General features: G+C 38.5%; 1 protein-coding gene across 1 annotated transcript; it reads left to right on the forward strand.

Moving 5' to 3' along the window:
• Positions 1-6,921: 6,921 nt before the first annotated feature.
• On the forward strand, positions 6,922-7,869 carry LOC122200356 (olfactory receptor 56A3). The gene has a single exon (XM_042905909.1). It carries the CDS (start codon positions 6,922-6,924, stop codon positions 7,867-7,869), a length of 948 nt encoding a protein of 315 aa, XP_042761843.1.
• Positions 7,870-25,507: the final 17,638 nt, after the last annotated feature.

The raw sequence follows: 25,507 nt of genomic DNA on the forward strand, positions 1-25,507 counted from the left end.
TGCACTCTGTCTCTCTCTCTCTCTCTCTCTCTCTCTCAAAAATAACAAACATTAAAAAAATGGATAGGTCACTAGAAGAGAATAGAAAACCCAGAAAAGAACCCACAAATATATAGTCAATTAAATGTAAACAAAAGAATTTCTAAAGGGAAAAAGACAGTCTCTGTAACCAATGGTGCTGGGAAAACTGGACAGCAACATGCAAAAGGATGAAACTGGACCACTTTCTTTTATTTATTTTTATTTTTTTAATGTTTACTTTTGAGAGAGAGGTGGGGAGAGGCAGAGAGAGAGAGAGAGAGGAAGACACAGAATCTGAGGCAGACTCCAGGCTCCAAGCTGTCAGCACAGAGCCCAATGCTGGGCTTGAACTCATGAATTGTGAGATCATGACCTGAGCCAAAGTTGGATGCTTAACCAACTGAGTCCCTGGACCACTTTCTTATACCTCACACAAAAATGAATTCAAAATAGATGAAAGACTTAAATGTGAGACATGAAACCTTAAAAGCCCTAGAGGAGAATACAGGCAGTATCCTCTTTGACATTAGCCATACCAACTTCTTACTAAATGTGTCTCCTGAGAGAAGGGAAACTAAAGCAGAAACAAACTATTGGGGCTACATCAAAATAAAAAGCTTCTGGATGGTGAAGGAAATAATCAATAAAACTAATAGGCAGCCTATGGAATGGGAACAAATATTCACAAATGACATATATGATAAAGGGTTAGTATCCAAAATATATGAAGAACCTATAAAACTCAACACCCTCCAAAATAAAAAATGAATTTAAAAATGGGCAGAATACATGAATAGATATTTTTCCAAAGAAGACCCCAGATGGCTAGCAGACACATGAAAAGGTCCTCAATATCACTCATCATCAGGGAAATACAAATCAAAACTACAATGAGATATTACTTCACAGCAGTCAGAATGGCTAAAATCAACAGCACAAAAAACAACAGGAGCTGGTGAGGATGTGGAGAAAGGAAAATCCTCTTGCGCTGTTGGTGGGAATGCAAACTGGTGCAGCCACTCTGGAAAAGAGTATGGAAGTTCTTCAAAAAGTTAAAAATAGAACTACCCTACAAGTTAGCAATTACACTACTAGGTATGTATCAAAGAATACAAAAAATACTAGTTAAAAGGGATATTCTACCCCAATATTTATAGCAGCATTATCTACAATAGCCAAATTATGGAAAGATCCCAAATGTCCAATTACTAATAAATGGATAAAGAAAATGTGCTATGTATACACAATGGAATATTACTTAGCCATACAAAATAATGAAATCTTGCTATTTGCAATCACATGATGGAGCAGAGTATCATGATAAGTGAAACAAGTCAGTCAGAGAAAGACAAATACCATATTTCACTCACATGTGGAATTTAAGAAACAAAAAAAAATTAGGAAAGGGAAAAATAAAAGAGAGAGAGGCAACCAAGAAACAGACTCCAAACTATAGAAAACAAATTGATGGTTACCAGAGAGGAGGGGGTTAGGGGCATGAGTTAAATAGTTTGTGGGGATTAAAGAGTGCACTTGTTCTGATGAGCATGGGTGATGTATGGAACTGTTGAGTTACTATATTGTACATCTGGAAGTAATATTATACTGCATGTTTACTAATTAGAATTTACATTTTAAAAAGTAAACTAAACAAAACAATACAAAAAACACACCCAGGACAGTTTACATAGAACACATAGGTCAACAAGATAGGTGGATAGGTTAAAACACTAAAGCATAATTAAAACGGCTTAGATAATTTTGTTTAAACTGGGGGGAAAAATGCTTAGTAACTGGTACAGCACCTCCATCAACAAAACAGAAGCTATTCAGACCGTGCCCTGTCGCTGCCACTGATGGACCCTATTCTGCTGTCAATAACGCACACTTTGTGGATCATGGGGAAGTCCAGGAGACACCATGAGAGTGCCCAGGGTAGTGTTGAGGGGCTAGGGGACTCAAAGTAGAAGATATTTACAATAGCAACACAGTATTTGATAGCTGCACAGTTGTGAATATAGCAGTTTGTACTAACTTAATACCACTCCTTACTCTTGGCATTATAAACCACAAACAGATTTAAATACATTGGTATGAAACATAATGCATGTTTTAAAAACAATTAAAGTAAACAAAAGCATCTTTGCGATCTTCTGGAATGTTCGCTAAATAGGATCCACAGAGAAAATCTATTTATAGAAAAAATAGAGTTTGACTTGGTGAAATTGAAAGATGTCCATTGAATACTGGGCAGCAGACAATAATAAAATTGAGAGCTTTATAGCAAACTAGAGGAGATACTAGTAATATCTAGCCAACAAAGGGTTCTAATATTTAAAATATGCACAGAGATTTTGTAAATATGCAATAAAAACAAATATTAATAGAAAAATCAGGCAAAGGATATGACCACATAATTTACAGCCTGAAAACCACAAATGGCCAAACACTATATGAACGATGCTTACTTATCAGGAGAAAATCAAATTAAAAACAATAAAATAGTATGTTACATCTTTATAGGTTTTTTTTTAACAAGATAGCATCAAATGCTATAAGGATTATGAAAAATAAAGGAACTTTAGGAATTTCTAGTAAGATTTTGTAAATATTTTGGAGAGAAATTTGGTAATTCCTAGTGAAATTAAATAATTTATATGCTATGACCGAATCAAAAATCCTCCACATATATCTACTTTAGGTCTATAAAGAGAAGTGTACAGGATATTGACAGCAACAATATTTTTAGTAACAATTACAGGTCACTTGGGTGTTGACTACTTACATAGAGGGAAAATGCATATAATGGGAATAGAACAGCCACCAAAAAAGATCAAGTGGACTTAAAGCAACATGGACAGATTTTTAGAAATTACTTTTGGGTGTAAACAAAGAATAACATCAGATTTATAACACAATGACATTCTTAGAAAGCCAATTTCCAAAGTATTCTCCCATAAACAAACAGATAACTAATGAGTGTACTTAAGATTAATTAGAAGGACATATTTTAAGGACACTAGAGTTTTCATTCTCCTGAAGGAAAGAGAAATATGAGCAATGTTGAGATATACAGAAGAGAGAGAAGTAAAAACAGAGTAAAAGAAGACCTTTAAAGAGACTGAAGCACAGGATAAGGTATATAATGAATGGTATTCTAATAGCTCTGTATGGTGACAGATGGTAGCTACACTTGTGGTGACCATAGCATAATGGATAGACTTGTTGAAACGCTAGGTTACACGCCTGAAACCTATGAAACATTTTGTGTCAACTACACTCAAATAAAAAAGATTCATGAAAATAAATAAATAAGTAGTAAAGAAAGTGTTCATGGTTGCTCTATATTGGAGGGGTATGAGTAATTCACATGAGGTTCAAAATGAAAGTAAGAAATGAAGGAACAGATCATGTTTCCTAATATATAGCTCTATATACATCCCAGCTGAAAAATCTTTCACTACAGCAAAAATTTCTATGGGATTTTTTTCTCTGAAAAACATAATGCATTTTCTCAGGAATATTCTTTTTAAGTTTCTCATGGATTTTTGCCATTATAATGCAGTGATAAAAGTCATGATAAGTTAACATCAATCCATTCAATAACATGGTGAGGGGGTACTTATCTAACAATTACGTGCAGGAAGCCCATGAGAACTTCTGAGCGAACTTATTGGACCCATGGAGGGCACTAGGTGTGCATCTGCAAATAACTGTGAAAATGGATGTATGGATGTAAAACCCCTACACCCAGGAGACTAACTGCCTACAGAACACACCGTCAATGTTCGGCTGAATTACAAGAGCTCCTTGCTTTTAGAGAGGAAAAAAATCATTTTCTTCTACCTGCCTGCTTGTCTGTCCCAGGAGAACATTTTAGGTACAAGGAATTAGGGATGGAAAGTTCCCAGAGGGCAAAGTCCCCAAGGTTCTGGAGTTATAACTCCACCCAGATACTTCAGGAACTAACTGGAACAGCAGTATCAGTGGAGCCAGACCCCTACTCCATCCTATGTAAGTTTGTGTAGAGGATGCCTGAAAGGTAGCTATAGCATGATTAAGGAGAACATGGGGTGAAGGTGGGGGGATCTCTCTCTTCAATGCAGATCTGTGCTGCATTCCATTCCTGAATCACTACTGCTGAAGTAGTCTGAAAATGGGGTAGTAGAGACTGCATCCTGCCTCAGGTCAGGAGGCACCTGTGAGAACCTATGCTCTGAGACCTTCCCTTTTGCTCTTCTCTTGCCTTTTTGGATCTTTTGCTGGGTGCTGCCAGAGATGCAGAGGGGCAGGAATTTGTCTCTAGTAGATTAATGAACAGAGGGAGTCAGGTAACTATATCATCTGGGACTCAGATTTGCAAACGTGGGGGTTTCATATGTGAATACGAAAATTTAGTTTAGGGCAAAGAATCTTCTGCCCACAAATGTTTGAATCATGGCATAGGAATGAAATTTAATCTCGGGGCACCTGGGTGGCTCAGTCAGTTAAGTGTCTGAGTCTATGATCTCATGGTTCAGTTCATGAGTTCAAGCTCAGGTCATGAGTTCAAGCCCTGCACCCAGGCACCGCACTGACAGTACAGAGCCTGCTTGGGATTTTCTCTCTCCCTGTCCCTCTGCCCCTCCCTGACTTGTGTGCTTTCTCTCTCAAAATAAACAAATAAACTTTATATTTTAGGTTTAGGACAGAGATCACAGTTGGAGGGTCAGTGAGAGTCAGAAGGTTGTTCCTCCTATGTCAGCTCAATATAAAGAATTTCTAAAAGCTATTGCTGCCACAAACAGAAAGTTATGCACAGATCATAGAGGTATCTGTCACACTGGTTGGTTTAGATCAATGATGTCTGAAATGATACTTGGGAGAGAGGTTTCACAATTCTGAGTTTTGGAGTTAGGTGGTCCCTAACAACCCTTCCCCTTTTTCAAACAGGGCTTCCATAGTGCTATCCTGCAGTCTGATAAAAGTTAACTCTGCAGGGTCTCTGATTTTATCATTGTTCTTCAACCTCACTGGCTTCTTCATCCTGTCCCTACCCACAACCTGTAGTCATTAGCTCTAGGTCCTCAGCCCTAGTGCTCCACTGGCTAGCTCTGATTGCAATCCAAGATTTTAAGAGGAGAGTAGAACAGCATGGTCTCAGATACTTTACTTCTAAGGCTGAGTAGGTAGTTCAATGCTTTTTGGATAAATTATGGATTGAACTCAGAGGAACATCCCGAGAAAAGAGAAGAAAGGAAGAGTCAGTGAGTGGAAAGAACAGATAAAAAACACTCCTATGTTGTCCTCAGAAATTTCATCCTAGGGCTATAATTATCCTAAAGTTCTTCAGGAGACAAAGAGAATATGCTTCTTCTTCTGTACCTCTCCATGGATACTCATGCCTGAATTGCCATTTTTTTCCATTTGGCTATACCCTCTAATGGTCATTTCAAGATATTCCTTCCTTCCATGTAATTTATTCCCAATTCCTGCCAAGAATACTCTGAATGATTGAAAATTTAAAGATTCTTGAACATGGTGAATTTGGGGGCTCTGACCTATAAGAATAAGTGTAAAAATTTTGCAAAGACTTAGATCAGAGGGTGGGCAAGATCAAAGACAAACCTAAATGACGAAAGTGGTGTTTGGAGGGAGTATTTCAAATTTGGTGGCATGAGGTTGTGCATCCTGTAGGTCATTGTGGCAAGGTCTGGGCTGTTCAGGTGCAATTAGTTATGTCTCAAACTTACAAGTGAATGTATCCAATGAGAAAAATTTAAGAAAAAGCAAAGTTCAATGAACACAGTGGCCAAGACCGGAGAAGGTCCTTTGTTAACCAACTCAAGACTGGATGTTTTTTTTTTTTCTATGGGTGTTTATCTTCATGAACACCTGTATGTGCAGCATCTGCCAATCCTTGTGAGTACTCCACCAAGGCACAGCATAACCACTAGACAAGAGGACCTGGATTGTTACAGTGAAGACCAAAAGGGATATAGAAAGGAAACGAAAGGACTTGAGGTAGACTTCATCACCCTCACATTACTGCAATCAGAACAATCAACTTTCATCTTGTTTAAAGACACATATCATTCTCACATTTCTATGTGCACATTCTACTTTTAAGGTTGTTTCTTCACCAAAGTTAAGAATCCTACATATATTAATATGTACCGGCAATTATTTGGCCACTGTCACACACTTATGTGGAATTGCACATTCTACTGTTAAAACTGTTTGTTCCCTGAAGCTAAGAATCCTACATATATGAATACCTATTGGCAATTCTTTGGTGGGATCAACAACCAATGAACTAAAATAACATTTTAGACAAGGTGAAAATTAACTAAATTTATTCCAGGGTATCATTTTTTCAAACTGTGATTAAAGCCAACTATAGCTGAAAATTCAGAATGGGGGGTGGCATAGAGAACTAAGGCCATGCGCCTGAGTCCTTACTTTGTGCCAGACTCTGCTACTCATTTGTGCATATTGCTAAATTGTCATGTGGTAGTCTAGGTGGTAATTAAAGAATAAAACACAAAAGGGAAGAAATTTAAGAGTACAAATTTAGAGACTCACCTTTCACAAAGTAGTTTCCAAGTAATTTCTCCTTCTCTTTAGTTGCTGCAAAGATATAAAACTTCCTTAAACTTACATTTTGAATAATTCAAACATATCTAAACAAAGCACAAATCCTCAGTCCTCTATACTGCTTAAATTGATAGGATTATCCCAGTAGCATGGCACAAAGGACAAACAGATGAATTCACGTGACTCTGGACAACTTGCTAGGACTCAAGCATGTCACCTAGGTGAGGCAAATAGTTCTAAATCCATGTGTCATGTGTCACTAGCTAATTTTTATCCTAATTTTACAGACCACTACAAGAAAGCTGTAGAAATATATGAAAAAATATGACAGCACACCAAAATGACACCATCTCCTCTGAGGTTTCAGATTTCCTCCTGAATTGTTTTGTCAGGTCCCACACCTGGCAACTTTCTTTTTCCCTCCCCCTAAGCCTTCTCTTCTTCCTGGCCATGGGGGCCAATGGTGTTCTCCTGATCACTATATGGCTGGAAGCCTCTCTGCATGAGCCCATGTACTATCTACTCAGCATCCTCTCCCTATTGGACATTGTGCTCTGCCTCACTGTCATTCCCAAGGTCCTGGCCATCTTTTGGTTTGAACTCAAGTCCATCAGCTTCTATTCCTGCTTCCTCCAGATGTACATTATGAACTGTTTCCTTGCCATGGAGTCCTGCACATTCATGGTCATGGCCTATGACCGTTATGTGGCCATCTGCCATCCACTGAGGTACCCATCCATCATCACTGACCAATTTGTAGCCAAGGCTGCCATTTTTATTTTGGCCAGGAATGTTATTTCTACAGTGCCTATTCCCATTCTCTCATCCAGACTCCATTATTGTGGGAGAAAAGTCATTGAAAACTGCATCTGTGCCAATATGTCTGTCTCCAGGCTCTCCTGTAATGATGTCACCATCAATCGCCTCTACCAGTTTGCTGGAGGCTGGACACTGCTAGGATCTGACCTCATCTTCATCTTCCTCTCCTACACCCTCATACTGCGAGCTGTGCTGAGACTCAAGGCAGAGGGTGCTGTGGCCAAGGCCCTGAGCACATGTGGCTCCCACTTCATCCTTATCCTCTTCTTCAGCACCATCCTTCTGGTCTTCGTGCTCACTCATGTGGTGAAGAAGAAGGTCTCCCCTGATGTTCCAGTCTTGCTCAACGTCCTCCACCATGTCATCCCCGCAGCCCTCAACCCCATAGTTTATGGAGTGCGGACCCAGGAGATCAAGCAAGGAATCCAGAGATTATTAAAGAAAGGGTGGTAATAAGGACAACTGGATCTCTTCATTCCTAATATAGTTTAAGATGAATCAAATAATGGGTAAGTCAGCTGAAATTTTATCTATGAGTTACAATTTCAAACTGGTTATTGGATATTGTGTCTTATTTAATAAAATTTAAGTTTCATTGTAAGTTTCCTTTTGTCTCACTTTTACTTTAACAATATCCTTGACCACTTTACTTTTTTTCTCCACACATATTATCCTATACTAACAACATACAGAGATTCCATGGGTAGGTTCTGAAGTGACAAATTTATGTTCCTGAATATACAGCTGTTAATATTTCATGCCTTTGCATTCTTGAATATACAACTGTGGATATTTGGGGGTACAGCTATGTAATGTGTAATGCATTCTTATTCTTATTTCCACAGAAGGAAGCATATTGGATACAAAGACATAGGAGTTGAATTTCAGTCCTGAATGATGGAAGATTGCTATTCATGTGTAACTGGGTCTGTAATTGGGTTGTCTTTTGAAATGTGCATTGCAAGAGAACTGGGATTTTTCTTGGATTTCTCATTTGTGAAACAATTAGCAATGAGTTTGATCAGATTTAAGAGATTCCTAAATTCTCCTCCCCAAAGGGGAGGACATTTATCTTTTGGATCCAGAGTGTCATATTTTATGATATGCACAGATAGCTCTGCTAAAGAGTTAAAGATTGCAAGGATTATAATATATGATGCAGTAATAATAATTTAAATATCAAAAATGTAATATCTGAACATTATTTTCATGTTAATTGTATAGTATCTAAAGATACTTTGTGTCCTGGTAATTCTTCAGATATGAATACACAAAAATAGAATATTGTTGCTGTCAGGAGCTAAAACTATGGTTAGTGGTAATACAATATGAGTTCCAAGAACATATTTTTCTCAATGGGAGAGAATGAGGAATGGAATAAGGCATATCTATATGTAGTAAGTTACCTGACAACATAAGAAAGCACTAGATAGAGAGTTAAAGGTCTGAAAGGTAAGGCTTACTCAACTACACAAAAAGTTGGGTTCTTGGGAACAAATTAGGTGGTCTCATTGTGTTTCATGTTACTCATCTGTTACCCTTGTGGATAGTGAAAAATTTATTTTAAAAGGTTCTTTCTAAATATAAGCTTTTGCACCTTAATAACAACTCATAAGTGTATTTCCTTGTTTCATCATGGAAGGAAAATCTCTCAACAGTCTAATGCCAATACTGTCCCCAAAATCTAGGCCTCTTAGCCTTCATTGATTCATCCTGGGCCTACTTAAGTTTTCATTCTGCAAAACTGTCCATTTCTTGTTCTTCTCTGTCTCACAATAAATAACAATGAATTGGTATCACACTCCTCTTCTTCTAGGTACCATTATGAGCTACTATTGGAAAAAAGAACAAACACCAAAAACAGGTACTGACATAATTAAGAATCAATAGTTTAAAGAACATAATCAACATTTTATTGGGAAAAATATAACTATCAAAAGTAAAAAAAAAAAAAAAACAAAGAAAAAACAATGTCAATATCCAATTAGGTTCATGCCATAGATAACCTTTTTCTTTGTTACTTGAAAAAGAGCTCTCCACAATCTCATTCTCTCACACATTTCAACCTTAAAAAATTATTTGGTTTAAAATATGACTTACGGGCTCTGTGCTGACAGCTCAGAGCCTGTAGCCTGCTTCAGATTCTATGTCTCCCTCTCTCTCTGGCCCTCCTCCATTCATGCTCTGTCTCTGTCTCAAAAATAAATAAACATTAAAAATTTTTTTTAAAAAAAAGGGGGGGCGCCTGGGTGGCTCAGTCGATTAAGCGTCCGACTTCGGCTCAGGTCATGATCTCCCGCTCTGTGAGTTCCAACCCTGCGTCAGGCTCTGTGCTGACAGCTCAGAGCCTGGAGCCCGCTTCAGATTCTGTGTCTCCCTCTCTCTCTGGCCCTCCCCCGTTCATGCTCTGTCTCTGTCTCAAAAAATAAATAAACGTTAAAATTTTTTTTTTAAATACGACTTAAAAAGTGGAAAAACATTCCATGATTATGTATTGGAAGAACAAATATTGTTAAAATGTTGATACGACCCAAAGCAATCTACATATTTAGTGCAATTCCTATGAAAATAACACCAGCATTCTTCACTGAGCTAGAACAAATAATCCTAAAATTTGTATGGATCCAGACAGGACCCCAAACAGCCAAAGCAATCCTGAAAAGGAAAACCAAAGCTGGGACATTGCAATTCTGGACTTCAAGCCATATTAAAAAGCAGTAATCATCAAGACAGTATGTTACTGGCAGAAGAACAGACACATCAATCAATAGAACAGAGTAGAGAACCCAGAAACAAACCCACAAAGGTATAGCCAACTAATCTTTGATAAAGCAGGAAAGAATATCCAATGGAAAAAATACAGTCTCTTCAGCAAATGGTGTTGGGAAAACTGGACAGTGACATGTAGAAGAATAAACTTGGACCACATTTTTACACTATACACAAAAATGAACTCAAAATGAATGAAAGACCTAAATATAACACAGGAAGCCATCAAAATCCTAGAAGAGAAAACAGGTAACAACCTCTTTGACCTCTGCCACATCAACTTCTTACTCAACATGTCTCCAGAGGCAAGGGAAACAAAAGCAAAAATGAACTATTAGGACTTCATCAAGATAAAAACCTTCTGCACAGCTAAGGAAACAATCAGCAAAACTAAAAGGCAACTGAAACAATGGGGGAATATATTTGCAAATGACAAAACAGATAAAGAGATTGTATCCAAAATCTATAAGTAATTTATCAAACTCAACACCCAAAAACCAAATAATCCAGTGAATAAATGGGCAAAAGACATGAACAGACACTTCTCCAAAGAAGACATCCAGATTGCTAAGACACACATGAAAAAATGCTCAACGTCACTCATCATCAGGGAAATACAAATTAACACCACAATAAGATACCACCTCACACCTGTCAGAATATGAACAATTCAGGCAACATCAGAAGTTGCTGAGGATATGGAGAAAGAGCAACACTTTTGTAGTGCTGGTGGGAATGCAACCTGGTGCAGCCACTCTGGAAAACAATATGGAAATTCCTCAAAAAAATTAAAATAGAACTACCCTATGACCTAGCAATTGCACTACTAGGTATTTATCCAAAGGATTCAGTTATGCTGTTTTGAAGGGGCCTATGCACCCCAATGTTCATAGTAACACAATCAACAATAGTCAAAGTATGAAAAGAGCCCAAATGTCCCATTGACTGATGAATGGATAAAGAAGATGTAGTATGTATACATATGTGTATATATGATGAAACATTACTCAGTGATCAAAAAGAATGATATCTTGCCATTTGAAACAACATGGATGGACCTTAAGTATGTTATGCTAAGCAAAATAAGCCAGTCAGAGAAAGACAAATATCATATGATTTCATTCATATGTGGAATTTAAGAAATAAGACAGATGAACATAAGGGAAGGAAAGCAAAAATAATATAAAAACAGAGAGGGAGACAAACCATAAGAAACTCTTAAATACAGATTACAAATTGAGGGTTGCTGGTGGAGTTTTGGATGGGGGGATGGATTAAGCAGGACACTTGCTGGGATGAGCACTGGGTGTTATATGTAAAGTGATGAATCACTAAATTCTTTTCCTGAAATCATTATTACACTACATGTTAACTAAGTTGGATGAAAATAAATTTAAAATTAAAATTAAAAATAATAATAAAGTGCATGTAACTGGATACAAACAGAAAAGTCTTACAAATATGATATAATGTGCTAATGTGAAGTTAAACTACTATCTCTTAGGAACTAATAAAAGTTTACTAGTTTAAATACTATCATATATTAACATCTGCTCATCAAGGGACCAAAAACTTTCAGGACTAATCGCCACCAGGGTCATATTGCATAGCAAACCAAGATCTCTCCAATTAGCTGTTAGAAAACTTGAACATTGAATGCATGAAAAGGGCTACATCAGGGGATTTAAAGCATATACCACACAAGACTGAGAAAATTTGACATGTGTTGTCTTCCAAACTAGACAGTAAAATCTTTACATTTAAAACTTATATTTTTGAAAGTTTTACATTGTTGTGTTTATATGCAACTTTTACACATTTATGGCTCACATCAAAGCAGTATTGACAGATCCATTTGAGAAGTTCAAAAGATTAATGACGGCTTTATCCCACTAAAATAATTGATACTAAAATAGTGCTGTCCAATGTGAACCACATCCTTAATTTTAAATGTTTTAGTCACCACCGTAAACTATAAAAAGAAACGTTAAATTGAACTTAATTATGTGTTTTGTTGAATCCAATATCTAAAACATAATTTCAACACATAATACATACAAAAGAATTTATTTTTTTTTTTCTTTTTTTTTTTCTTTTTTAATATATGAAATTTACTGTCAAATTGGTTTCCATACAACACCCAGTGCTCATCCCAAAAGGTGCCCTCCTCAATACCCATCACCCACCCTGCCCTCCCTCCCACCCTGCCCTCCCTCCCACCCCCCATCAACCCTCAGTTTGTTCTCAGTTTTTAACAGTCTCTAATGCTTTGGCTCTCTCCCACTCTAACCTCTTTTTTTTTTTTTTTTTTTTCCTTCCCCTCCCCCATGGGTTTCTGTTATGTTTCTCAGGATCCACATAAGAGTGAAACCATATGGTATCTGTCTTTCTCTGTATGGCTTATTTCACTTAGCATCACACTCTCCAGTTCCATCCATGTTGCTACAAAAGGCCATATTTCATTCTTTCTCATTGCCACGTAGTATTCCATTGTGTATATAAACCACAATTTCTTTATCCATTCATCAGTTGATGGACATTTAGGCTCTTTCCATAATTTGGCTATTGTTGAGAGTGCCGCTATAAACATTGGGGTACAGGTGCCCCTATGCATCAGTACTCCTGTATCCCTTGGATAAATTCCTAGCAGTGCTATTGCTGGGTCATAGGGTAGGTCTATTTTTAATTTTCTGAGGAACCTCCACACTGCTTTCCAGAGCGGCTGCACCAATTTGCATTCCCACCAACAGTGCAAGAGGGTTCCCGTTTCTCCACATCCTCTCCAGCATCTATAGTCTCCTGATTTCTTCATTTTGGCCACTCTGACTGGCGTGAGGTGGTATCTGAGTGTGGTTTTGATTTGTATTTCCCTGATAAGGAGCGACGTTGAACATCTTTTCATGTGCCTGTTGGCCATCCGGATGTCTTCTTTAGAGAAGTGTCTATTCATGTTTTCTGCCCATTTCTTCACTGGGTTATTTGTTTTTCGGGTGTGGAGTTTGATGAGCTCTTTATAGATTTTGGATACTAGCCCTTTGTCCGATGTGTCATTTGCAAATATCTTTTCCCATTCCGTTGGTTGCCTTTTAGTTTTGTTGGTTGTTTCCTTTGCTGTGCAGAAGCTTTTTATCTTCATAAGGTCCCAGTAATTCACTTTTGCTTTTAATTCCCTTGCCTTTGGGGATGTGCCGAGTAAGAGATTGCTATGGCTGAGGTCAGAGAGGTCTTTTCCTGCTTTCTCCTCTAAGGTTTTGATGGTTTCCTGTCTCACATTCAGGTCCTTTATCCATTTTGAGTTTATTTTTGTGAATGGTGTGAGAAAGTGGTCTAGTTTCAACCTTCTGCATGTTGCTGTCCAGTTTTCCCAGCACCATTTGTTAAAGAGACCGTCTTTTTTCCATTGGATGTTCTTTCCTGCTTTGTCAAAGATGAGTTGGCCATACGTTTGTGGGTCTAGTTCTGGGGTTTCTATTCTATTCCATTGGTCTATGTGTCTGTTTTTATGCCAATACCATGCTGTCTTGATGATGACAGCTTTGTAGTAGAGGCTAAAGTCTGGGATTGTGATGCCTCCTGCTTTGGTCTTCTTCTTCAAAATTACTTTGGCTATTCGGGGCCTTTTGTGGTTCCATATGAATTTTAGGATTGCTTGTTCTAGTTTCGAGAAGAATGCTGGTGCAATTTTGATTGGGATTGCATTGAATGTGTAGATAGCTTTGGGTAGTATTGACATTTTGACAATATTTATTCTTCCAATCCATGAGCAGGGAATGTCTTTCCATTTCTTTATATCTTCTTCAATTACCTGCATAAGCTTTCTATAGTTTTCAGCATACAGATCTTTTACATCTTTGGTTAGATTTATTCCTAGGTATTTTATGCTTCTTGGTGCAATTGTGAATGGGATCAGTTTCTTCATTTGTCTTTCTGTTGCTTCATTGTTAGTGTATAAGAATGCAACTGATTTCTGCACATTGATTTTGTATCCTGCAACTTTGCTGAATTCATGTATCAGTTCTAGCAGACTTTTGGTGGAGTCTATCGGATTTTCCATGTATAATATCATGTCATCTGCAAAAAGCGAAAGCTTGACTTCATCTTTGCCAATTTTGATGCCTTTGATTTCCTTTTGTTGTCTGATTGCTGATGCTAGAACTTCCAGCACTATATTAAACAGCAGCGGTGACAGTGGGCATCCCTGTCGTGTTCCTGATCTCAGGGAAAAAGCTCTCAGTTTTTCCCCGTTGAGGATGATGTTAGCTGTGGGCTTTTCATAAATGGCCTTTATGATCTTTAAGTATGTTCCTTCTATCCCGACTTTCTCAAGGGTTTTTATTAAGAAAGGGTGCTGGATTTTGTCAAAGGCCTTTTCTGCATCGATTGACAGGATCATATGGTTCTTCTCTTTTTTTTTGTTAATGTGATGTATCACGTTGATCGATTTGCGAATGTTGAACCAGCCCTGCATCCCAGGAATGAATCCCACTTGATCATGGTGAATAATTCTTTTTATATGCTGTTGAATTCGATTTGCTAGTATCTTATTAAGAATTTTTGCATCCATATTCATCAGGGATATTGGCCTGTAGTTCTCTTTTTTTACTGGGTCTCTGTCTGGTTTAGGAATCAAAGTAATACTGGCTTCATAGAATGAGTCTGGAAGTTTTCCTTCCCTTTCTATTTCTTGGAATAGTTTGAGAAGGATAGGTATTATCTCTGCTTTAAATGTCTGGTAGAACTCCCCTGGGAAGCCATCTGGTCCTGGACTCTTATTTGTTGGGAGATTTTTGATAACCGATTCAATTTCTTCGCTGGTTATGGGTCTGTTCAAGCTTTCTATTTCCTCCTGATTGAGTTTTGGAAGAGTGTGGGTGTTTAGAAATTTGTCCATTTCTTCCAGGTTGTCCAATTTGCTGGCATATAATTTTTCATAGTATTCCCTGATGATTGTTTGTATCTCTGAGGGATTGGTTGTAATCATTCCATTTTCATTCATGATTTTATCTATTTGGGTCATCTCCCTTTTCTTTTTGAGAAGCCTGGCTAGAGGTTTGTCAATTTTGTTTATTTTTTCAAAAAACCAACTCTTGGTTTCGTTGATCTGCTCTACAGTTTTTTTAGATTCTATATTGTTTATTTCTGCTCTGATCTTTATGATTTCTCTTCTTCTGCTGGGTTTAGGCTGCTTTTGCTGTTCTGCTTCTATTTCCTTTAGGTGTGCTGTTAGATTTTGTATTTGGGATTTTTCTTGTTTCTTGAGATAGGCCTGGATTGCAATGTATTTTCCTCTCAGGACTGCCTTCGCTGCGTCCCAAAGCGTTTGGATTGTTGTATTTTCATTTTCGTTTGTTTCCATATATGTTTTAATTTCTTCTCTAATTGCCTGGTTGACCCACTCATTCGTTAGTAGGGTGTTCTTTAACCTCCATGCTTTTGGAGGTTTTCCAGACTTTTTCCTGTGGTTGATTTCAAGCTTCATAGCATTGTGATCTGAAAGTATGCATGGTATAATTTCAATTCTTGTAAACTTATGAAGGGCTGTTTTGTGACCCAGTATATGATCTATCTTGGAGAATGTTCCATGTGCACTCGAGAAGAAAGTATATTCTGTTGCTTTGGGATGCAGAGTTCTAAATATATCTGTCAAGTCCATCTGATCCAATGTATCATTCAGGGCCCTTGTTTCTTTATTGACTGTGTGTCTAGATGATCTATCCATTTCTGTAAGTGGGGTGTTAAAGTCCCCTGCAATGACCACATTCTTATCAATAAGGTTGCTTATGTTTATGAGTAATTGTTTTATATATCTGGGGGCTCGGGTATTTGGCACATAGACATTTATAATAGTTAGCTCTTCCTGGTGGATAGACCCTGTGATTATTATATAATGCCCTTCTTCATCTCTTGTTACAGCCTTTAATTTAAAGTCTAGTTTGTCTGATAGAAGTATGGCTACTCCAGCTTTCTTTTGGCTTCCAGGAGCATGATAAATAGTTCTCCATCCCCTCACTCTCAATCTAAAGGTGTCCTCAGATCTAAAATGAGTCTCTTGTAGACAGCAAATAGATGGGTCTTGTTTTTTTATCCATTCTGATACCCTATGTCTTTTAGTTGGCGCATTTAATCCATTTACATTCAGTGTTATTATAGAAAGATATGGGTTTAGAGTCATTGTGATGTCTGTATGTTTTATGCTTGTAGTGATGTCTCTGGTACTTTGTCTCACAGGATCCCCCTTAGGATCTCTTGTAGGGCTGGTTTCGTGGTGACAAATTCCTTCAGTTTTTGTTTGTTTGGGAAGACCTTTATCTCTCCTTCTATTCTAAATGACAGACTTGCTGGATAAAGGATTCTCGGCTGCATATTTTTTCTGTTTAGCACACTGTAGATATCGTGCCAAGCCTTTCTGGCCTGCCAAGTTTCAAAGGAGAGATCAGTCACGAGTCTTATATGTCTCCCTTTATATGTGAGGGCACGTTTATCCCTTGCTGCTTTCAGAATTTTCTCTTTATCCTTGTATTTTGCCAGTTTCACTATGATATGTCGTGCAGAAGATCGATTCAAGTTACGTCTGAAGGGAGTTCTCTGTGCCTCTTGGATTTCAATGCCTTTTTCCTTCCCCAGTTCAGGGAAGTTCTCAGCTATAATTTGTTCAAGTACCCCTTCAGCACCCTTCCCTCTCTCTTCCTCCTCTGGGATACCAATTATGCGTATATTATTTTTTTTTAGTGTATCACTTAGTTCTCTAATTTTCCCCTCATACTCCTGGATTTTTTTATCTCTCTTTCTTTCAGCTTCCTCTTTCTCCATAACTTTATCTTCTAGTTCACCTATTCTCTCCTCTGCCTCTTCAAGCCGAGCCATCGTGGATTCCATTTTGTTTTGCAATTCGTTTAAAGCGTTTTTCAACTCCTCGTGACTGTTCCTTAGTCCCTCGATCTTTGTGGCAAGAGATTCTCTGCTGTCCTGTATACTGTTTTCAAGCCCAGCGATTAATTTTATGACTATTATTCTAAATTCACTTTCTGTTATATTATTTAAATCCTTTTTGATCAGTTCATTAGCTGTTGTTATTTCCTGGAGATTCTTCTGAGGGGAATTCTTCCGTTTGGTCATTTTGGAGAGTCCCTGGCGTGGTGAGGACCTGCAGTGCACTTCCCCTGTGCTGTGGTGTATAACTGGAGTTAGTGGGCGGGGCCGCAGTCCGACCCGATGTCTGCCCCCAGCCCACCGCTGGGGCCACAGTCAGACTGGTGTGTGCCTTCTCTTCCCCTCTCCTAGGGGCGGGATTCACTGTGGGGTGGCGTGTCCCGTCTGGGCTACTTGCACACTGCCAGGCTTGTGTTGCTGGGGATCTGGCGTATTAGCTGGGGTGGGTAGGCAAGGTGCACGGGGGCTGGAGGGGCAGGCTTAGCTCGCTTCTCCTTAGGTGATCCACTTCAGGAGGAGCCCTGTGGCAGCGGGAGGGAGTCAGATCCGCTGCCGGAGGTTTGGCTCCGCAGAAGCACAGAGTTGGGTGTTTGCGCGGAACGAGCAAGTTCCCTGGCAGGAACTGGTTCCCTTTGGGATTTTGGCTGGGGGATGGGCGGGGGAGATGGCGCTGGCGCCTTTGTTCCCCGCCAAGCTGAGCTCTGCCGTCCGGGGGCTCAGCAGCTCTCCCTCCCTTTGTCCTCCAGCCTTCCCGCTTTCCGAGCAGAGCTGTTAACTTATGACCTCCCAGACGCTAAGTCGCGCTTGCTGTCGGAACACAGTCCGTCCGGCCCCTCCGCTTTTGCCAGCCAGACTCGGGGGCTCTGCTTGGCCGGCGAGCCGCCCCTCCGCCCCGGCTCCCTCCCGCCAGTCCGTGGAGCGCGCACCGCCTCGCCGCCCTTCCTACCCTCTTCCGTGGGCCTCTAGTCTGCGCTTGACTCCGGAGACTCCCTTCTGCTAATCCTCTGGTGGTTTTCTGGGTTCTTTAGGCAGGTGTAGGTGGAATCTAAGTGATCGGCAGGACGCGCTGTGAGCCCCACGTCCTCCTACGCCGCCATCTTCCGGAACCTTATAATACTAACATATTTTACATTCGTTTTATGTATGCTAGGTCTTTGAAATCCAGTGTGTATTTTACATTTATGTTGACAAAGTACAGCATCCGTTCATGATAAAAATGCCCAGAAAACTATATTTATAGGGAAATATCCTCAACATAATGAAGGCTATCTGTGAAACACCCAGAGCTAACGTCATCCTCGACAGGGAAAAACTGAGAGCTTTTGCCCTATGGTCAGGAACAAGACAGAGGTGTCCACTCACCACTGTTATTTAACTTAGTACTGGATGCCCTAGTCTCAGAAATCTGACAACAAAAAGAAATAAAAGGCATCCAAATCACAAAGGACTGATGTCAGAACAAAGGCAAAAGAAAAAGTTAAATTTTTCTTTCAACTTACAGGCCACTGATAAGTCCTTTAGACATGCAGAGTCACCTTTCTCTAGAAACTCAGCTGCCTCAGTGTTGACACTTTGCTAAGAGCAAAAGGCAATCTTAGCTTAACATTACCCCAACCCCCACGATCTTGTGAGTCTACTTTAAACATATAGAAATGCCTTTGGAAACTTGCTTTACCTCTACACCCCAAGATGTATGTTGGCATCCTCCAAGCAAAGGCCCACTGATACGTATCTGAAGGGTCTCTGTCTGAGGGTTTATTAAACAGCAATAAATGACCTTTTTCCAACAATACCTAGACCCCTCAGTGTCCTGGAAACCTTGTTTCCAAAATAGAGACCTGTGCTCTCCCTATTTGAAGTTATACAATCAGTCACCCATCACGACCCCAGTGCAGCTCTTTCTGCCCATGGGTACTATCCCTGTGCTTTAATTAAACCACCTTTTTGCACCAGAGACATCTCAAGAATTCTTTCTTGGCCACTGGCTTTGAACCCCAACATTTCCACATCAAGAAGAAGTAAAACTTTCACTATTTGCAGATGACATAATTCTCTATATAGAAAACCCAAAAGACTCCACCAAAATATTGCGAGAACTGAAAATCAAATTGAGTAAAATTGTAGGACACAATTCAATGTACAGTGTTATATTTCTGTACACTAATATAGAAGCAGCAGAAAGAGAAATTAAGGAATCAATCTCATTTACAATTGCACCAAAAATAATGAGATATCTAGGAATATACCTAAGCAAAGAGGTGAAAGACCTGTACTCTGAAAATCATAAAATATTGATGAAAGAAACTGAAAATGACACAAGGAAATGGAAGTGGAAATGAGCATTCGATGCTCATGGATTGGAAGAAAAAATATTTTTGAAATGTCTATATTACCCAAAGCAACATACAAATTTAATGCAATTCCTATCAAAACACTAACAGCATTTTTCATAGAGCTACAGCAAATAATCCTAAAATGTGTATGGAACCACAAAGTACCCTGAATAGCTAAAGCAATCTTAAAAAGAAAACCAAACCTGAAGGCATCACAATTCCAGATTTCAAATTACATTACAAAGTTGTGGTGATCAAAGCACAAAACTGGCACATAGATCACTAGAACAGAACAGAAAACCCAGAAATGGACCCGCAACTATAGGGGCAATTAATTGTCAACAAAGCAAGAAAGAATATCCAATGGTAAAATGACAGTCTTTTCAACAAATGGTGCTGGAAAATGGACGGCAATATGCAAAAGAATGAAACTGGACTACTTTGTTGCATCATGCACACAAATAAATTCAAAATGGATAAAAGACCTAAATGTGAGACAGGAAACCATAAAAATACTGGAGGAGGAAACAAGCAGTAACCTCTTTGATGTCGACTGGAGCAATTTCTTACTAGATTGGTCTTCTGAGGCAATGGAAACTAAAGCAAAAATAAAACTATGGGGACTTATCAAAGTAAAAAGTTTCTGCATAGCAAAGGAAACTATCAACAAAAGTAAAAGGCAACAGATGGATGGGAGAAGTTATTTGTAAATGATATATCTGATAAAGGGTTTATATCCAAAATCTATAAAGTTTCAAACTCGGGGCGCCAGGGTGGCTCAAATGGTTAAGTGTCTGACTCTTGATTTCAGCTCAGGTCATGATCTCATGGTTCATTGAGCCCCACATCCACACTGTCGGCATGAAGTCTGCTTGGGATTTTGTCTCCCTCTTTCTATGCCCCTCCTCTGCTTTCTCTCTCTCTCTCTCTCTTTCAAAATAAATAAATAAACTTTATAAAAACTCAACACCCAAAAAATAAATAATCCAGTGAAGAAATGAGCAGAAGACATGAAGAGACATTTTTCTAAAGACATCCAGATGGCTAATAGACACATGAAAAGATGCTCAACATCACTAATCATCAGAGAAACACAAATCAAAACCATAGTGAGACACCACCTCACAGCTGTCAGACTGGCTAAAATTGGGGCATCTGTGTGGCTCAGTCAGTTAAGCATCTGACTCTTGGTTTTGCCTCAGGCTATGACCCCAAGATCCCTTAGACTGAACCCTGCATCGGGCTCTGCACTGATTTTGGAGCCTACTTGAGATTCTCTCTCTCACCCTCTGCCACTCTCCCTGACTGAAGCTCTCTCTCTAAGTAAAATTTTTAAAAATTTTAAGGGGTACCTAGGTGGCTCAGTTGGTTAAGCATCCAACTCTTGATTTGGGCTTAGGTCATGATCTTGTGGATCCTGAGATCTAGCCCTGTGTTGGACTCTGCACTGGCAGCATGATTTCTGCTTAGGATTCTCTCTCTATCCCTCTCTCCCTGCCCTTCCCTCACTCTCTTCCTCTCAAAATAGGTAGATAAACTTAAAATTTTTTAAATATAAAAATAATAAAGTAGTAACTTATATTCACCTAGGTTATTTTTTAAAGGTCACATTAAATGGTATAAGGAATGTGAAAATACACTTCAGAAATTTCTAGTGAGATTTTTAAATATTTTGGAGAGATATTTGGTAATTCCTAGTAAAATTAAATATTTTTGTATGCTATAAGTGGAAACACAAACCACTCCTACACACATTCTAAGGACTCTAAGAGAAGCATACAAATATATTAACAGTAACAATATTGTTAAGAGTTAATTGTAAGTCATTTTGGTGTTGTTGGCTACTTACATAAAAAAGGAAAATACATATCATGGGAATTGAACAGCAATCAAAAAGAATGACTTACACAGAACAACATGGACAGTTGTTAAAATTTAGTGTTGAGTGAACACAAAGAATAAGATCAGATTTATGATCCCATATCATTTATAAAATCCAATACCCAAATCATCCTCCAATAGATGAACATGTAGTTGCATAAGCATACATGAGATTAATTAGAAAGACATATTTTAAGAACACTGGAGCTTTCACTTTTCTAAACAGAAGAGAAATAGGAGTGAAGTTGAGATATGCAGTTGACAGAGAAATAAAAATAAAGCAAAATAAAGCCTTTAAAAAGACTGATGCTGATGGCACACCATCACCCTTGGTCAGGGGTACTGTAATTGTGTTCTACGGTGGTAGAACACAGGTGGTAGGTGGTAGCTGCACCTGTGGTGAGAACAGCATAACTGTATACACTCGTTGAATCACTATGTTGTACAGCTATTAATGCAACATTGTGTGTCGGCTGTAATCAATTTTTTAAAATGAAAAATAAGAAAGAAAAAGAAACTAATGACGTTTGCTCCCATAATTTGAGGATGTGAATAATTCACATGAGTCTCAAAATGAAAATGAAAAATAAATTGTGTTTCCTAGATTACAGTTGTAGATACATCCTATTTGAAAAGTCTTTCGATACAGCAAAAGTCACTGTAGGATTTTGACTTTGAAAAACACATTGCATTTTCACAGGATTATTTTTTATATTATTTTTATTAATTTAAATCTTAGTTAACATACAATGCAATATTGGTTTCAGGAGCAGAATTCAGTGATTCATCACTTACATACCAAACCCTGTGCTCATCACAAGTGCTCATTTTAATACCCATCACCTATCTAGCCCCTCTTCCACCCACCAGCAACCCTTAGTTTGTTTTCTATCACTAAGAATCTCTTGTGGTTTGTTTCCCCTCATCTCTTTTTCCTCCACTTTCCATGTGCTCTACTGTTTTATTTCTTCAATTCCATAAAAGCGTGAAGTCATATGGTATTTGTCTTTATCTGGTTGGCTTATTTTCTTAACATGATACATTCTAGCTCCATCCACATCATTGCAAATGGCAAGATTTCACTCTTTTTAATGGCTGGGTAATATTCCAATATATATATATATATATGCGCCACATCTTGTTTATCCATTCATCAGTCAATGGACATTTGAGCTCTCTCCATAGTTTAGCTACTGTTGACAACGCTGCTATAATTATTGGAGTGCATATACCCCTTTGAATCAGCATTTTTGTATCCTTTAGGGAAATACCTAACAGTACAAATGTAGGCTCATAGGGTAGTGCTCTTCTTAGTTTTTTGTGGACCCTACATACTGTCCTGCAGAGTACCTGCAACAGTTTGCATTCCCACTAACAGGGTAAGGGAGTTCCCCTTTCTCTGCAACCTTACAAACACCTGTTGTTTCCTGTGTCGTTAATTTTGGCCATTCTGATAGGTGTGAAATGGTGTCCCATTGTGGTTTTGGTTTGTATTTCCCTGATGATGAGTGAAATTGAGACTGTTTTTATGTGTCTGTTAGCTGTCTGGATGTCTTCTTTGGAAAAGTGTCTGTTCATGTCTTCCTTCCATTTCTTAACTGGGTTGTTGTTTTGAGGGGTGTTAGGCTTGATAAGTTCTTTATAGATTTTGAATACTAACCCTTGTGCCCTCCATGCGTCCAATAAGCTCACTCAGAAGTTATTATTGGCTTCGTCCACATGATTGTTAGATAGATACCTCCCAAACCATACTATCAAATGGATTGATGTTAACTTATCATGACTTGTATGATGGCATCATAATGATAATAATGCTACAGTAACTTGAAAAAAGAATCTCCTTGCTTTTATAGAGAAAGAAAATCATTTTTTTCTCCATCCTGCCTGCTTGTCTGTCCTAAGAGGATCTTTTAAGAACAAGGAAGAAAGGATTGGAGAAGTTCCCAGAGGGTAAAATCCCTTAGGCTCTGGAGTTATAACTACACCCAGATATTTCAGGAACTAACCAGAACTCCGATATCAGTGGACCCCAGCTTCACATCCTCTGCAAGTGAGTCTGGGTATAGAGGGTGCCTGAGAAGCAGCTATACCAAGATTAGCCAGAGCACTGGGGATGGGAAGAGGAGACACCTTTCTCTTCCATCAGATCAGTGCTCCTTTCCATTCTGGAGTCAGTACTGCTGAAGTAATCTGAAAACAGGGTAGTAGAGACTGAACCCTGTCTTACATCAGGAAGCACAAATGAGAACCTGTGCGAAGGGACTTTCCCTTCTGCCGCCTCTTGCCTTTTTGGGTCTTTTGCTGGGTGGTACCAGAGAGGCAAATACGCAGGACTTTTTCCACAGGAGATGAATGGGAATGGGAGCCTGGAAAGGGCATTATCTGCAGCTTAGTTTAGATGATTTGGAGTTATCAACTGTACATATTGAAACACAGGGACTTTAGGGCAAAATATCTGCCTACAAATGCTTGAATCATGGTGGAGGAATTAAATTAAATCTAGCTAACATTAGAGGTTGAAGACAGAGACCACAATTGGGGATCAGAGGGAGTAATAAAGTAGTTCCTCAGATTAAGCTCAATCTAAAGAATTTCTACAAGCTATGCTGTAAAAACAAAAAATTATGCCCAGAAGATAACTGAGGTACCTGTCACTGGTTGCACTCAATAATTTCGTAAACAATATTTGGGAGAAATGGTTCAAGTTCTGTCTGAGTTTCTGGAGTTATGTGGTCCTGACAATACTACTACTACTACTACTAATAATAATAATAATAAACAGTACTATCGGACACAACATAAAAGAAAACTAAGAAGAAAATTGCACTCAGAGCAGTGAAACCAGGAATCAAAATAGTAAGTGCAAGGAAAAAAGAGATTCCAGATTTCTGGAAAAGTGCCTGAGGATTTTATGGGCATGTGCATGGAGATGAGAGAGAGAAACCTAAAAACATATAAAACAAAATGCCAGATAAGATATGTATTTCTACATCACTTTGGTGACACAGGAAACAGATGTATTCATATAGTCACTGGCTTTAGACCTAACTTCCATTTCTTCCACATCCAAACCCTACTAATTAAACTGTGAAAATATACACAATATCAATGAAATTCAATTTACCCATTTCAAAAGATAAATTGTTAAAATGGTCAACTTAACCTACGTACTTCAGAATGTTATGAGTCACACATGAAATATGTTTAAAATTCATCTCCAAATTGCCAGTCATTACTAACTTATTCTATTAGCAAGAGAAAAAGAATTGGAAAGCCATCTAAATCTCTTCTACTTATCATGTGAGAGCCATGCCTGGCAGGTGCCAGCTGCACAAACCCTTGCTTAGGAAAGCAGAGGATCAAAGAGAATAGAGGAACCCTGGAAGGGAATGCCTTATTCCCCCTCTGAGAGTAAGTCCCAGACACTAACAGGGTCTCCTGATGCAGAGAATCTAACAGCAGCCAGGTGAGCAAGACTGGAACTGCCACTGGGGAACAGAAAATCCTAACTGGAACAAAAAAAAACCCTATTTGAACCACCCCAAGAAAAAAATTACTAAAGGTATGAAAATATCATTCATCTTTGAGTTCACAGTTTTATTGTAACTTCCCTCATTGCCACCCTGTCCCCATTCCAACACTATTTCTCCTCCATCAGATTCAGTTATCAAAAACATTCATTGTATCATGCATGAAGCTGTTTTCTTTTTTATAGAATTGATGGGGTAAACACATTTTCGTACAATTTTTCATGAGATCCAGAGGAATCCTAGAAAATGCTCCAACCCAACTGTATTAAGCAGGAAGATCAGTGTAATACAGTAGTGGGTGGTTAAGGTTGTGAGATATAAATTCCCTTTTTGGTAATGTGATATTATAACATATCTCATTACATGCTAAATAACTCGAAAGGGATGAAGTCCTAGGATATTTCAGTACAGTTAGACGAAATGGTAAAAGTTCCCAAATTAATATGCAATTTATGTTGTATAGTGAGCCTAAAGAGTAATAAACAGGGAAGTACTTAAAACCTCTAATGAAAAAGTGTTTCTAAACCCATAAAGTAATGGTTTAACAGAGTCCTTGGTGCATGTAGACAGATTAGCTACAATGGACTGAGAGATTTGAAGTACCCCACAAAGACCTGATCCTTACCTTTGACCAGACTACAGCCATCT

The sequence above is a fragment of the Panthera leo genome, chromosome D1 (genome assembly GCF_018350215.1).
Source record: "Panthera leo isolate Ple1 chromosome D1, P.leo_Ple1_pat1.1, whole genome shotgun sequence".
In the NCBI taxonomy this organism is placed as follows: Eukaryota; Metazoa; Chordata; class Mammalia; order Carnivora; family Felidae; genus Panthera; species Panthera leo.

Coding starts and splice junctions, on each gene's coding strand:
- LOC122200356 (XM_042905909.1), top strand. CDS start 6,922: ATGACAGCACACCAAAATGACACCATCTCCTCTGAGGTTTCAGATTTC.